Source organism: Symphalangus syndactylus, chromosome 10 (genome assembly GCF_028878055.3).
Source record: "Symphalangus syndactylus isolate Jambi chromosome 10, NHGRI_mSymSyn1-v2.1_pri, whole genome shotgun sequence".
NCBI lineage: Eukaryota > Metazoa > Chordata > Mammalia > Primates > Hylobatidae > Symphalangus > Symphalangus syndactylus.
The window spans coordinates 66459319-66476502 of NC_072432.2; the positions used below are offsets into that span (position 1 = coordinate 66459319).

General features: G+C 36.6%; 1 protein-coding gene across 3 annotated transcripts in view; it reads left to right on the forward strand.

Moving 5' to 3' along the window:
- GC (GC vitamin D binding protein) overlaps positions 1-17184 on the forward strand; it is a 64978-nt gene that overhangs the window by 39721 nt on the left and 8073 nt on the right. For all 3 annotated transcript variants that reach the window (XM_055297373.2, XM_055297374.2, XM_055297372.2), the window contains 8 exons: positions 378-589; positions 2071-2203; positions 2505-2599; positions 8828-8957; positions 10084-10286; positions 11897-12026; positions 12519-12616; positions 14300-14432. In XM_055297373.2, the coding sequence (XP_055153348.2) occupies positions 378-589; positions 2071-2203; positions 2505-2599; positions 8828-8957; positions 10084-10286; positions 11897-12026; positions 12519-12616; positions 14300-14432 (1134 nt within the window). The remainder of the gene's footprint in view (positions 1-377; positions 590-2070; positions 2204-2504; positions 2600-8827; positions 8958-10083; positions 10287-11896; positions 12027-12518; positions 12617-14299; positions 14433-17184) is intronic.

Genomic DNA, 17184 nt, shown 5'->3' on the forward strand with positions numbered 1-17184 from the left:
ATGATGACAGAATAACCAGTGGAGCTTTTTCAAAGGACCCTCTCATCCTCAGAGATGTTAATATCCCCATGGAGGAACACTAGGCTAGAGAATACAATTCTAATGGCTCTAATCAGATAAACACTGTCCATTTGTTATTCAAAGTTCTATTTTTGTTCTACTCTGAGGAGTCATTTATTACCATAAATAAGACCCTATACTTGCCAATAATCATACAACTTGTCATGTTAAAAAATCACCTCATGGAGCCCTTGGCATGGATACATAGTTATAAATGAGAATTTTCTAATTATAGGCTAAGATATTATATTAAATGGAGGTCTAAGAGCCTGGAAATTTACACATATATAAGAGTTTCCTTTTTCCTTCTCCTCCAGACCTCAGCACTGTCTGCCAAGTCCTGTGAAAGTAACTCTCCATTCCCCGTTCACCCAGGCACTGCTGAGTGCTGCACCAAAGACGGCCTGGAACGAAAGCTCTGCATGGCTGCTCTGAAGCACCAGCCACAGGAATTCCCTACCTACGTGGAACCCACAAATGATGAAATCTGTGAGGCGTTCAGGAAAGATCCAAAGGAATATGCTAATCAGTGAGTGCTTTCATCATAAATAGAACTTTAGGACCTAAAATATCAGAAATGACTCTAATCTAACCCCCTACTCTGTGGAAACACCTCTTCTACAGCAACCTGAACAAATTCTGATAACTTGACTGTCATCCGAGACAGTCCATCTTCCCTTTGGTGCTGAGTTTTGTGAATGCTTTTCTCAGAGATAAAATCAATTTTCCCAAACTCTTACTAACTCTAATCCTATTATCTGAACCAGAATCACTTGAGTATCCTGTCCACATGATATATTTTCAAATATTTGACAGCCCCTGTGGTGATTTCCCTGATGCTAAGGATCATTGCGCATGTCATATGATAGACGCAATTTTATTGCTGTACACATTTTAAATACTTAATTTCCAGTAAAGCATAAAAAATAAACAGCTTCTCTCTTCACTCCTATACATCCCAGAAACATGTGACGTGTACATGTAAATATGACACATCTACTACATCAAGTAAACATGTAACCTTGAAATTTTTATTAACATGCATAAGGGGCTAGATTATACACTGATTCTTTATGTTAGTCTTGGAAGGTCACAAAAATGAACAAAACTGGGGAAAATACATTTACTAAAGTAAGAAATATATACATATTCAAAAACCAAAATCAATGTCATTCAAAGTGGTCATAAATTGTAAAAATTAGTAGGATTGCTCATTCCTGTCCATTTTCAAAGGGGACTTTGCCCAGAATTTCAGTCCCTTTTAGATCCATAAGGACATCTATTGCCAGAAATAGAAATTCTTTCTTCCAACAAATAAGTAATCTATAGATAATAATTATCTAAAATAATAAACTGAGATAGATAAGGAAAAATAAATCTAGCAATTACATTCATTTTAATTAATTCAATTAGCAGCTGAATTAACAAGAAGCTACCATGGGTGAGGCACCTGACTAGACATGAAGTGAATAGAGAAGGCCCCTCCTCTCACACAGACCACATAGAAATTTGTAAATCTATTTTTAATGAATATACTGATTAATAGTGGCCAGTATTATAACCTTCTCTCTAAATTCTTAGTGTTTTTTAGATATTAAAACTATAAATTAATGTAACATATATCCTTTCTCCATCAAAATACTTACTAAAAAGTAGGTTTTGGGGGCCAAGGATGCTGACTCACATCTGTAATCCTAGCACTTTGAGAGGCTGAGGAGGGAGGATCACTTGAGCCCAGGAGTTCGAAACCAACCTGGGCCAATTAATGAGACCTAATTTCCACAAGAAATTAGAAAATTAGGTGAGCATGGTGGCATACACCTGTAGTCCCAGCTACTCAGAAAGCTGAAGCAGGAGGATCACTTGAGCCCAGGAGGTTGAGACTGCAGTGAGCTATGATTACAGCAGTGTACTCCAGCCTAGATGACAGGGCAAGATGCTGTCTCAAATAAAGAAGTAGATTTTGTTTATTCACAAATTTTTTGACCAATTCTATTTTTTCCTCCACAGATTTATGTGGGAATATTCCACTAATTATGGACAAGCTCCTCTGTCACTTTTAGTCAGTTACACCAAGAGTTATCTTTCTATGGTAGGGTCCTGCTGTACCTCTGCAAGCCCAACTGTATGCTTTTTGAAAGAGGTATGTCCCATTTTACTTATTATATGTTTACATTTTTTTCTTCTAATAGCATTCCTTTTAGATAATGGTAGAAATTGAGATTTTGCAATCAGTAAAAGTTTCTAAAATGCCTCCCTTGCATCTTCTTAATTGGAAAATAACTGTAATACCTCTGGAAAAGTAATATCAATAAGTTCCTTTCATCAGTGTTCAGTTTCCTATTCATTAAAAAATCATGAAATTAATAGCCCCTATTTTTCCCATTTATACAGTATTCAATGAATCTTGACCATCTAATGAGATTCTTTCACTTGTTTTCTAGAGACTCCAGCTTAAACATTTATCACTTCTCACCACTCTGTCAAATAGAGTCTGCTCACAATATGCTGCTTATGGGGAGAAGAAATCAAGGCTCAGGTAAAGATTAAGTGCTATTGTCATATTTAGATGTTTGGTTCTGCACTGTCTATCCATAATATTAGGGTTTTTTTAAGAAGATGTCTATATTGAAAGATATAAAATAGACTTTTCAGCTCCAATAATCTTCAATAATCTGGCCAAATTCTTGTTTTCTTTCTCTATACAGATTATGAAAAATAAGGAAAAAGTTTATGTCATAAAACATGAGATTTGCTTTTAATCAATCTTGTCCATATAGTTGACCACTAGAAAATATTCTTTCAGTGTTCATATTAGCATATGTTACAAATAAAAAAGCAAAACAAAAACAAAAACAAACAAAAAACCACAACCTTTTTGTTTATTACCTATTATTTGCCTTGCTCAATTTTTCTTGGAATGAGACATCTGAATTCTTACTTGTTGTATGAAGACTTGTGCTATACAGTACATATCTCTTGCCCTTCATTAATTTATTCTCATTAGTTATCTACCTTTGTATTAGTCTATTTTCACTCCGCTGATAAAGTCATACCCATAACTGGGGAATTTACAAAAGCAAGAGGTTTAATTGGACTAACAGTTCCACATGGCTTGGGAGGCCTCACAATCATGGTGGAAGGCAAGGAGGAGCAAGTCACATCTTACGTGGATGGCAGCAGGCAAAGAGAGAGCTTATGCAGAGACACTCCTGTTTTTAAAACAATCAGATCTCATGAGACTCATTCACTATCATGAGAACAGCGCAGGAAAGACCCACCCCAATAATTTAATCGCCTCCCACTGGGTTCTTCCTATGACATGTGGAAATTGTGGGAGTTATAATTCAAGATGAGATTTGTGTGGGGACACAGCCAAACCATATCATCCCACCCCTGGCACTTCCCAAATCTCATGTCCTCACATTTCAAAACTAATCATGCCTTCCCAACAGTCCCCCAAAGTCTTAACTCACTTCAGCATTAACTCAAAAGTCCACAGTACAATGTCTCATCCAAGACAAGGCAAGTCCCTTCTGCCTATGAGCCTGTAAAATCAAAAGCAAGCTAGTTACTTCCTAGATACAATGGGGGTACAGGCAGTGGGTAAATGCAGCCATTACAAGTGGGAAAAATTGGCCAAAATAAGGGGGCTACAGGCCCCTTGCAACTTCAAAATCCAGTAGGGCAGTCAAATCTTAAAGGTCCAAAATGATCGCCTTTCACTCCATGTCTCATATCCAGCTCATGCTGATGCAACAGGCATATTCCCATGGTCTTGGGCAGCTCCACCTCTGTGGCTTTGCAGGGTACAGCCTCCCTCCCAGCTGCTTTCAAAGGCTGGCGTTGAGCATCTGTGGCTTTTCCAGGTGCACAGTGCAAGCTGTCAGTAGATCTACCATTCTGGGGTCTGGAGAACGGTGGCCTTCTTCTCATAGCTCCACAAGGCAGTGCCCCAGTAGGGACTCTATTTGGAGGCTCCACCCCCACATTTCCCTTCTGCACTGCCATAGCAGAGGTTCTCCATGAGAGCCCTGCCCCCACAGCAAACCTCTGCCTGGACATCTAAGTGTTTCCATACATCCTCTGAAATCTAGGTGGAAGTTCCCAAACCCCAATTCTTGACTTCTGTGCACCCACAGGCTCAACACCACATGAAAGCTGCCCAGGCTTGAGGCTTGTACCCTCTGAAGCCGTACCCCGAGCTCTACCTTGGCCCCTTTCAGCCATGGCTGAAGCAGCTGGAATGCAGGGCACCAAATCCCTACACTGCACACAGCATGAGAACCCTGAGCCTGGTCCAAGAAGCCACTTTTTCCTCCTAGGTCTCCAGGCCTATGATGGGATGGGCTGCTGTGAAGACTTCTGACATGCCTTGGATACATTTTCCCCCATTGTATTGGGGATTAACATTCAGCTCCTTGTTACTTATGCAAATTTCTATAGCCAGCTTGAATTTCTCCTCCGAAAATGGGCTTTTCTTTTCTATCACATTGGCTGCAAATTTTCTGAACTTTTATGCTTTGCTTCCCTTTTGAAACTGAATGCCTTTAACAGCACTCAATTCACCTCTTGAATGCTTTGCTGCTTAGAAATTCCTTCTGCCAGATATACTAAATCATTTTCCTCAAGTTCAAAGTTCCACAAATCTCCAGGGCTGGGGCAAAATGTCACCAGTCTCTTTGCTAATACATAACAAGAGTCACCTTTGCTCCAGTTCCCAAAAAGCTCATTTCCATTTGAGACCACCTTAGCCTGGACCTTATTGTCCATATCGCTATTAGCATTTTGGGCAAAGCCATTCAACAAGTCTCTAGGAAGTTTCAAACTTTCCAACATTTTCCTGTCTTCTTCTGAGCCCTCCAAACTGTTCCAACCTCTGCCTGTTACCCAGTTCCAAAGTCACTTCCACATTTTCAGGTATCTTTTCAGCAGCACCCCACTCCTGGTACCAATTTACTGTATTAATCTGTTTTCATGCTGCTGATAAAGACATACCTGAGACTGGGCAATTTACAAAGAAAGAGATTTAATTGGTCTCACAGTTTCACATGGCTAGGGAGGCCTCACAATCATGGTGGAAGGCAAGAAGGAGCAAATCATATCTTACATGGATGGCAGCAGGCAAAGAGAGAGCTTGTGCAGAGAAACTCCTGTTTTCAAAGCCATCAAATCTTGTGAGACTCATTCACTATCATGAGAACAGCTCAGGAAAGACTCACCCCCATGATTCAATCACCTCCCACCAGGTTTCTCCCACCACATGTGGGAATTGTGTAAGTTACAATTAAAGATGAGATTTGTGTGGGGACATAGCCAAACCATATCAACCTTATATTTGCAACCTTCACTTTGATTTTTGTATGACTACTATTAACTTGTATTTTAATTTTGATAGTTTCTATGTTGCACTTCTCTCATACTTTCTCAAACACCTAGATTTGCCAACTTTTTTTCCCTCCATACTTACAGTCTCTTTGATTCCTTCTACTATCCCCACAAGCTTTTTTCCTCTAATGGTAGTCAAAGAACTTCTTGCCAGCAATGCATAATAAGCTTCCATAATGGGAATAGAAACCACTTTCTTGGCCAGGTGCAGTGGCTCACACCTGTAATCCCAGGACTTTGGGAGGCTGAGGCGGGTGGATCATGAGGTCAGGAGATCGAGATCATCCTGGCTAACATAATGAAACCCCGTCTCTACTAAAAATACAAAAAAAAAAAAATTAGCCAGGCATGGTGGCGGGCACCTGTAGTCCCAGCTACTTGGGATGCTGAGGCAGGAGAATGGTGTGAACCTGGGAGGCAGAGCCTGCAGTGAGCCAAGATCGCGCAACTGCACTCCAGCCTGGGGAGACAGAGCGAGACTCCGTCTCAAAAAAAAAAAAAAAAAAGAAAGAAAGAAACTACTTTCTTGAGTTCTTTAAATATAATAGTCCCTCAGAACGACTTGAATAGTCAATGACAGTTTCTCTGGTCCTTTCTTTAGTTTTCCTTTTACATAGAGATAGTAGTTTGACAGGTAGAACAGAAGGAATTTATAATATAAAGCCACCATATATATTACTTATATAATCATTAAGTGATACTTGTATTCATGTCGAGAAATGTACTTCAAGGAAGTAGTATTTGCTATGAACAGATGTAGCTACAAAATGTTGCTACCACTTTTTTACATTAAAAAATTAGAGATTTCTAAATGTTCCAAGTTAATTATGACATATACATATTCTTTTAAAAGCCTACATAATATTCCACTGTATGTATATACCATATTTTCTTTATTCGTCTGTCAATGGACAATTGGATTGCTTCTGCCTCTTGGTTATTACATAATATATTGTTAAAATTATATAATAAAGAAATATTTAATGAAAACTATAAAACATTGCTGAAAGAAATCTAAAAAAATGGAAATAAATGAAAAGCTATCACATTCTTGTGGTTTGGAAGACCTAACACTGTTTAAATGAGAGCAATCTAGAGACTTGATGCAATTCCTATCAAAATCCTAATGCCATTTTTGCAGAAATAGAAGAAAACATCCTAAAATACTCAAGAGACCCCAAGTAGCCAAAATTATCTTGAAAAAAGAACAAAGTTGGAGGTCTAATACTTTTGATTTTGAAACATTCTACAAAGAAACAGTAATTAAGACAGTGTGATGCTGGCATGAAGACAGATATATAGACCAATGAAACAGACTAGAGAGTCCAGAAATAAACTTTTGCATATATGGCCAAATGATTTTCAGCAAGGGTGCCAAGATTACACAATGGGGTTAAAAGATAGTTTCTTCAACAAATGGTGCTGGGGAAATCACATATCTCCATGCAAAAGAATGAGGTTGGAACTTTATATAATGTATAAAAATGAATTCAAAAGTGGATCAAAGACCCAAATGTTAAGACCTAAAACTATAAAACTCCCAGAAGAAAATATAGGAGAAAAGCTTTCAGGATATTGGATTTGGCAATGATTTCTTGAATATGACACTAAAGTACAGGCAACAAAAGCATAAATAAACAAATGGAACTACAACAAACTTTAAAACTTCTACATATCAAATGACACAATTAACAGAATGAAAAGGCGACCTACGGAATGGGAGAAAATATTTGCAAATCATGTATCTGATAAGGGTTTAATATTCGGGAATATACAAGGAACTTCTATAACTCAACAACAAAAAAACAAGTAGCTTAATTAAAATAGGGGTAAAAGACTTGAATAAACAATTATTGAAAGAAAATATACTAATGTCCAATAAACATGAAAAGTTGCTCAACGTCACTAACCTTAAGATACATGCAAATCAAGTCTACCGCCATACCACTCTGAACACGCCCAATCTTGTCTGATCTCAGAAGCTAAGCAGGGGCAGGCCTAGTTAGTATAATAATTGGATGGGGAAAATGCAAACCATAACTACAGTGAGGTATCACCTTATACTCATTAGGATAATCACTATCAAAAGAACAGAAATTGGCAAACGTTAACAAAGATGCATAGAAATTGGAATACTTGTACACTGTTGGTAGGAATGTAAAATGGTGCAATCATTATGAAAAGCAGTATGGAAGTCCCTCAAAACATTAAAAATAGAACTCACATGTAATCCGTCAATTCCACTTCTGGGTATATATCTTAAAAATTCGAAGCGGGATCTCAAAGAGATTTGCACTTCCATGTTCACTGCAGAATTATTCACAATAACCAAGAGGTGGAAGCAACCCATATGTCCATCAACAAGTGAATGGATGAAGACAATGTAGTATATACATGCAATGGAATATTATGTAGCCTGAAAAAAGAAGAAAATCCTGTCACATGCTACAAGGATGAACCTTGAGGACTTTCATTATGCTAAGTGAAATATGCCAGTCTAAAAAGGACAAATACTGTACAATTCCACTCATATGAAGTATTTAAAGTAATCAAAATCATAAAGACAGAAAATAGAAAGGTGGTTGCCAAGGGACAGCAGGATGAGTGAGGGGAAGTGGGAGCAGAGCAAATCAGTGTTTAATGAGTATAGAGTTTCAGTTTTGCGTGAGAAAAATTTCTAGAGATCTGTTGCAAAGTGATGTAAATATACTTAAATACTGAATGTATACCTTAAAAATGGTTAAGATAGTAAATTTAATGTCATTTTCACCACAATTTTTTAAAATAATATTTAATCATATTCATGATAAATTAGGAATATTAATATTGAAAAAATATTTAATGTTATTCCTGGTATATTAAGTGAAAAAGGCGAATATGAGAATAGTATAGCATACCATTCACAAATAAAATACTGAAAAGTTACACGCCCAAAATGTGAACATTTATTAACTCTGTGGTGTAAAGCTACAGGTCTCTACAGTTTCTAAAAGAATTTATAAAACACACTTTTACAATTCTGTGAGAGGCCACAAAAATACAACATTGGCCTTATGAATGGAGAGAAAGAGACATTTGTGACTTCTTCATTGATGCTTTAGATCTAACATTTTAAAGGAGTGCTTTCACTGTGTATATCTGGCAAGAAGAGAAGCTGCATTTGGGTACTGAAAATTTGAAAAGATTCATTAGGGATCTCTTGATCTTGAGTCTGTGGTTTGGGTACATAAGATCTATCGCATGGCAGATGTGCTCCCATGCATCTCTTGAGGCCAAGGAGTTGAAACAGTGATATTATTTCTCCAAATAGTGTGTTCATCATGAAACCCAGAAAACTGAGCATGTTGATAAGCTAACAAATTGATTTTTAACTGTTTAGCAATCTCATAAAGTTAGCCCAAAAAGTGCCTACTGCTGATCTGGAGGATGTTTTGCCACTAGCTGAAGATATTACTAACATCCTCTCCAAATGCTGTGAGTCTACCTCCGAAGATTGCATGGCCAAAGAGGTAAGACAAGCTTTATTATCATTATCACCATGTGCCAGGTATTGAGTGCCAAGTACTGAGTGGCAGGTACTCTTCTAAGCTCTATTTCATATGCATTATCCTAACGGATGCTCACATGTATCCTATGAAATATAAATAATTCTTAACATCACTGTACAAGTGAGAAAACAGAAGATTAGCAAGGGTCAATAATTTGTTACCACACAACTAGTAAGTGGCAAATTCCATATGCAAAGACGAGATTATCTGATTCCCAAGACCTTATGCTACTTGCACTGTATGGTATTCATTACCACACATGGTCATTTAAATTTAATTATAATTAAAGTTAAACATATATGTTTAAGTTGAATGTGATTTAAAATTCAGTTCTTCAGTTACACTAATCACATTTCAAATGCACAATGGTATTGGACAGTGCAAATACAGATCATTTTCATTATTGCATAAAGTTCCATTAGGCAGCACTTCAACCATTATACTAGTAGAAGCTACTACTGTTTTTATTATACTTTTTATAATTTGATGGCCATCTCAAATTCTTTTTACCATTTTTCGTTTTCATAATCCTTTAAAACTATTTAAATTTTAATAATTGCTTTAGCTGAAGGTCAGTCTCCAAGATCTTGTCAATCTCTGTAGTAATAGATACATTGTGTTGCCTTTTCTTTTTCCATTAAAAACGCATGTCTGTGTTAGTAGATGTTTTTCTATAAGGATTTATAATAGCTAAATAGGACTCTGTTGCCTATATCCACGTCATGTATTACATCTATCTACCTAGACACACCATATTTTTATTTTACTAATCCTCTATTGTATTTAGGTTGTGTTGGTTTTTTTTAATATTTTAGGCAATGTTGCACTTAATAGCCTTATAGTTGTTGTCGTTTTATCTATAATTATTTTCTGAGTATAAATTCTTAAAAATAGAATTGTACATTTTTAAGACTTTCAGTACATATTGACAAATTGCCTTTCCAAATATTGTACCAATTTTCTTTCTGAGTATTCATACTGACTTTCATAAATGTAATGCCAAAGCTTGTAAGCTATGTAATTCTTATTTTTAATTAGACTATCATCAGGAAACTAACAATGCACAAACTAACCATTCGTTTTGTAGCTGCCTGAACACACAGTGAAACTCTGTGACAATTTATCCACAAAGAATTCTAAGTTTGAAGACTGTTGTCAAGAAAAAACAGCCATGGACGTTTTCGTGTGCACTTACTTCATGCCAGCTGCCCAACTCCCCGAGCTTCCAGATGTGGAGTTGCCCACAAACAAAGATGTGTGTGATCCAGGAAACACCAAAGTCATGGATAAGTAAGTAGAGGTGATGTGAAAACGTGTTCCCATTTTAAGTTCATCTAGACAAAAAGTGGGGGCCAGCCAGATTGAGGGAAGGTATGCTATCACTCATTTCAAACATAGCCAAAGTACTACCTTTATGCTTTTCATGGACTTTACGTATTTGTTAATTAATTGTAAATGACTAAAATTTTTAAAACACCATAATCAATTGAGTGTGAATAGAAAGATTTTGGATATGGACAAAGGAGCTTAGAGTTCCAAATTGTGCCTTCTCTGATTCCTGTGCATGGCCAAAAGAAGTGACTTGACAGTTCTGAACTTCAGCCTGTTGTTAATTAATTTGAAAATCGTAATACTTGCCTTACTTAGCACACAGATTGCTAATGAGAAATGCATGTGGAAATGTAAGTGAAAGTAAATGTGAAAACATATATTTGTATACAATGCTGAACACATGTAAAATGCGTCATGCAACCAGAAATGTTTATAATAGTATTAACTAGTTTTATCATATTACTTCTGGTTCAAAGTCACAAATCAAAAGCCTAAAGTATACTAAACTTTTGGACAATAAGCATTTGATACAAATAAAAGAGATAGCAAGCACAGAATATTTTTTTCTTAGCATTATCAATATTCATTTTCATTAAATTTAAAAAGAGATTTAATGCAAAGAAATGGTAAACTTTTATCTCGTTTCATCCAACTAAAAAAAAAAGTAAGTTAAATATACCATGGTTCGAATAGATGTGTATGCATAATCATGGCATAAAAATATTTCACAAATAGTTTGAAGCAGCAGGTTGAAATATCAATTAGCAATATCAGATGGCAGAAGTTACATAGGACGGAAACTTTAATTTACATTTTTCTAAATGTGTATTGTTTTTATAAGTGCATAGACAGCAGTGGGATAAGACATAATGAAAGAATTTACACAAACCTATTTTCACAGAAAAGCCTTTTGAAGTACCCACTTGATGCTTTATACGGGGTCAATTGTATTATGCTTGCACAAAGACAGTTCCATATGCATTTGAAGTAGATATGTTTATATATAATAGATTTAAATGTATATTACACACAAAGCTTTAATTCAGTATTGACTAGTCACAATAGCAAATATTAATAGCTTGTATCTCAATGAAAGGATTTTATAATCCAAAGCCTGTTGATTTAGAGTAAGTCTGAGCTAAATCTCTTCTTTCTAATTAAGATGCAGAAACCAGGTGCTCTGCCTTTATGATAGATATTTCACATTTTAAAATGTAGGCCAGGCACGGTGGCTCATCCTTCTAATCCCAGCACTTTGGCAGGCCAAGTCAAGCGGATCACTTGAGGTCAGAAGTTCCAGACCACTCTGGACAACATGGTGAAACCCCGTCTCCACTAAAAATACAAAAATTAGCCGGGCATGGTGGTGGGCACCTATAATCCCAGCTACTCGGGAGGCTGAGGCATGAGAATCGCTTGAACCCAGAAGGCAGAGGTTACAGTGAGCCAAGATGGTGCCACTTCACTCCAACCTGGGCGACAGAGGGAGACTCTGTCACCAAAAAGGAATGAATAAATAAATAAAAAGGAAATATATAACACATACCTCCTTTTCTCCCTCATGCTAGGTATGCATTTGAACTAAGCAGAAGGACTCATCTTCCAGAAGTATTCCTCAGTAAAGTACTTGAGCCAACCCTAAAAAGCCTTGGTGAATGCTGTGATGTTGAAGACTCAACTACCTGTCTTAATGCCAAGGTATATTTGCTAGATTTTCTTTATCAAGCATTTAGATCAAGGGTTGGAAAATTATAGTTCGTGGGCCACAACTTGCTCACTGCCTACTTTGCCTACTTTTGTATGGCCTACAAACTAAGAATAGAAGAATGGTTTTACATTTTAACATTGTTGGGAAAAAAGCAAAAGAACATCAGTATCTCATGACCCATGAAAATTATTCAAAATTCAAATTTCAGTGTTCATACATTAACTTCCACTGGGACACAGTCATCCTCATTGTTTCTGCAAAGCTTACAACTGCTTCTGTACAGAGTTGAGTAGTTGCAACAAAGACCACATATGGCCTGCAAACCCTAAAATTATTATCCGGCCTTCTATAGAAAATATTTGCCAATGCTTAATGTAGATAATACTCATACTGATACAATATTTGGAATTTTGATTTAATGGCCTGATGGGACAATGTTTCAAGACAAATAATTTTGTTACGCAATTATTGTTTTCTTACAGGGCCCTCTACTAAAGAAGGAACTATCTTCTTTCATTGACAAGGGACAAGTACTATGTGCAGATTATTCCGAAAATACATTTACCGAGTACAAGAAAAAGTAAGAAACTTGTTCTGGCTGTATCCTCCAAATTTAGCAATAATATTTTCTTAGTACTATGAATTGAAAGCATAGTTGAACACTTAAGCTTGTCTTCAGTGAACAACAACAAAAGGAGGTTCAATTAGGAGTTTTTTAAAGTAGTCAGAATCTCATAGAGTGGAATAATAGACACTGGAGACCCCAAAAGGTGGGAGGGTAGGAGAGGGGTGAAGGATAAGGAATTCCCTATTGGATACAATGTACACTATTTGGGTGATGATTATACTGAAAACCTAGACTTCACCACTATGCAATACATCCGTGTAACAAAAATGCACTTGTACCCCCTAAATCGTTTTATTTTTTTAAAAGTAGTTGGAATCTAACATCTGTATAAGAAGAAGCTAAGTTTTTCTGGGGGAAAAATGTCATATGTAGCACATAGCTTAGCAACATTCTTACCCCAGAATTTTCTGTAGATATTGCTGTACAAAATTGAGGACCTATAAAACTGCTAAAAGTGTTATCTAACTTCATGGCATATTGCCTGGCAAGAAGACCCAAACTTTCAATCAAGCATACTGTCAGCTATCACCAGCATATATTCCCTATAAATTAGAAATAGAAATGTTAACTACCAATAGTGTTATATAATAGTCATTTTTCTCAATTAAGAGAAGGAAAAAACATTTCTCTATAAATAGATATTAACAGTAAAATAATAGGCCATAATAAGGAAAGAAGTGGTACTGGGTTCTTGGGAAAAGTCTCCATTGAGAAGACCATGTCATTTTTCCTAATGTTAGTAAATTTCTCAGATCCTATTCCCTCCCCACCACCTTTTTTTTTTTTTTTTTTTTTTTTTTTTGCCTCCTCTGAGTCTCTTCTTGCCTCATTTGCGCCCCCCAGCAGCTCAAACCTACTTGTTTCAACAATGCTTTTATGAACTAACTGGTCCCCCTTACCCTTTTGTCCCTTCCCAGCATCCACCCTTGCCAAGCCCAACTCTAGATTAATTTGAGTCTCCTTACCTCCCATTGCCCACCGCTGGGCTGGCAAGCATTTCCTGAAGAAAGTCATAAAACCAGGCTGAGTTGATCATTATGAGAGTGGAGAGATGCCAAGATCATCAATTGTACAAATTGAAAGAATCAGGAGATATCAAGTCCTATCACCATCCTGAAAGAGAGATGCAGAGTTCGTTTTTAGTATAGCTAAAAATAAGAGCCAGTTTCCTTACTCCCATATCAGTGTTTTCCAACATAGTGAGTCGAGAAGTAGGTAAACTGAGGGTGAAATTATATAATTATGAGAGGAAAAAAAGGCATTAAGGTGGTATGAGGTCCTGTAAAGGAAATATTCTTTAAAGGATTTGAAATTTAAAACTGAAGAGAAGGTGAAAGGTTAGGAAAAAATAGAAGAGGTACTCTTCCATGTTGAAATAATGGCAAATGAAAGAAGACTGGACTTCCAATTCAGCAGCGATTTGTATGTTTACTTTTATGATCTCGAAGAGGCATGTTTCACTTTCTGATCTCAAATTGACTATTCTATACCACAGGTACAGAATTTTCTTGAGACAGGCAAGTATTTCTATTTTCATTTTTATTGTAAAAGATCGGAAATGGCTATTATTTTGCATTAGAAATTTGTATAAAATAAATACATGTAGTAAGACCTTACATTTAAATGGTTTTTCAGACTGGCAGAGCGACTAAGAGCAAAATTGCCTGATGCCACACCCACAGAACTGGCAAAGCTGGTTAACAAGCGCTCAGACTTTGCCTCCAACTGCTGTTCCATAAACTCACCTCCTCTTTACTGTGATTCAGAGGTAGGAAAATGTAACCCTCCACTTAACACGGCAGAATCTTTTAAGAACATATGCACTCCAATCTACTCATTTCTTTCCTGTTATTGAGATGCCATTATGTGACAGGCTTTTCCTGGTGTTATTGTAACTTGGCTGTCTTTGCAACGAAAGTAAGAAACCTAACTGTTTTCATGCTATGCTCGTTTAAAAGCAAGTTGAGGTAGTCGTAAAACTTAGGAAATTTTATACTTTTTTTAAGAAACAAAAGAGTCTGTGAATACAGGCAACAAAGTATGTGTAGTGTTTTACAAATTGTGAGTTGTAACCTAGTAACAGCCTATTTAAATGAAAAGGAGAAGAATAAGAATACAGTGAGAACATCAGAGTTCATTACCTTCACATAGTGAAGGTAAATTGTATTTCATATATCTGTATGTGTGTTTATGTAGATATATACATATGCATATATAGGTAGGTAGACTGATAAAAAGAAATACTTTAGAAAAATGGGGTCATATCATACCTTCTATTAATATGTTAATTATAAAAATATTGTTTAACTTTGTTTTAATATGACATAAGAAAAAAATGCAACCGAAGAATTTCTAAAGGTCACATAAATGTTCTGTTACTATAAGAGTTATTTTCTAAAAACTAAAAAAAATTTTAAAGAATATTAAAATTTTAGTCATTTTTTATTACGAATTTCTTTTTTAGACTCTATCAGTTGGCTCCAAACTCTGAAAGATAAAGATATTAGAAGTCCTATATATCTTCCAGTTTCCCTCCCTACTCTCCTCAATTTTGGATAGTTCTTGGATTCATCTTTCTTTAAAAGTCCCTTCCCCTCCTTCCTGTCTCCCCTTTTTCTTCCTTCCCCTCCCGCTTCCTGGTTCAGGTCCAATACTGTTAACAGTAAAATAACCCCTTCCCCTATTCCCCTTCTCCTGTCTCTCTGTCCCCTTCTCTCCCATAAATGTATTTGCATAGTTGCCAGATCATTTATTTTTTAATTTGTGCAAAACACCGGCAGTTCTGGCCAGACCTTTTTGTATTCTCTGATAGTATTAATAGATGAATTAGTGTTTATCTAATCACCGCCATCTGAGGCCTATTGGTTTTCTCCTATAAACCACAGTGTTAGGTTGGTATCTTGTATTCTGCCCATCTTTATATAGACTGAAGGTGTGAAAGAGGGGAGGAGACCTCAGGTAGGTTGTGTGGGCCCATCGTTGGTAGACCTGAGCTATGTATGCTTCGACTTCTGAGAATTCAAGTGTCTTATGCTAAGATTTCTTTCACCAAGTCAGTATCTGGCCTATTCTCATGGTGAGGGGTGTGTTTTGCTGGCCTTTTTCAGAAAATGTCAGCCCATATGTTCACATCCTCCCATTTTACCTGTTACTCTCCAGCAAGCATTTCATTTTTTTTAGAAGAGTCAAAAGATAAAAACAACACTTCATTTCACTTTACTGCTTATTTGGAGACATTAGTAATAACTCCAAGAATTGTGTTGTCTTGCCTACTCTATTTCTGAAATATAGAGGCAGGGTTAGGAACAATTCTATGCCGTACCAAATGCTACTTAGGTTAAATGATTTCATGCCAATTAGAAGCCCTTAACCCCCACCCCCAACCCTTTTTTTTTTTTGGAGATGAGGTCTCGTTCTGTGACCCAGGCTGGAGTGCAGTGGTGAGATCTCAGCTCACTGAAACCTTCACCTCTTGGGATCAAGTGATTCTCCTGCCTCAGCCTCCCGAGTAGCTGGGATTATAGGTGCCCGCCACCACGCCCAGCTAATTTTTGTATTGTTAGTAGAGATGGGGTTTCACCATGTTGGCCAGGCTAGTCTGGAACTCCTGACCTCAAGTGATCTGCCTGCCTCGGCCTCCCAAAGTGCTGAGATTACAGGTGTGAGCCACCTTGCCCGGCCGGAAGCCCCTTTTCTATAAGTGAAATAATTTAAGAATTTACCTGAAGTTTTGTTCATTTATCAGCCATGAAAGCAATAAAGCCCAGTTTCTATTAGACTGCATTTAAAAATATCCAAGAACTTAATTTTTTAAAAAAGCAAGTCACAAAAGTATAAATGTTCAAAGAAAACTATAAAGATCATCCAGTGTAATTTCTCACTCAGTTAATTCCTTCCGGAGGTGCATTCAGCCTCCATTTAAATTTCTGTAGTCAATTTATCTACTCCTAGGAGTAGAAATGGAAATGGCCTATTTCATTGCCAGGTAGCTGCATGATGAGAACATTCTTCTATAAATTAAGCTGTGATATTCCCTTTGTAATTTCTCTTGCAATCACCCTGGCTTTCTCTATCAACTAGAAAATATCTATTCTCTGTTCGCAATAGCAGCTCTTTCATACTTGAAGTGACTTTTTAAAAATTAAGCTCTGTAAAGTATTTTTTTCAAGTCTTGGGCTATGCATTCCAACTTTCTTAATATTCATATTTTAGTAAAGTTTTATTGTTTTGTTATGTTTTGTTTTGTTTTATTTTATTGTACAGTGCCTAAGAAAAAAGTCTTAGTGTGACAAATGGAGCTACGTCTTTTTCTAATTTCTTCCTTATAACCTTAGGGATTCTGGTTTCTTTTCTAATTTCCATATTTACACCCTGGTCCCAAACCTATTTGCTAATCTTGTTTGTAACAATTTATAAAGTCAGATTTCCAGATGAAGAGAGTACAGTAGAATAAAACCCTTTTCTTTAAATTCTCCTGACAAATATGCCATCTTAATCTTTCATTAAAATTCAGACTGCTT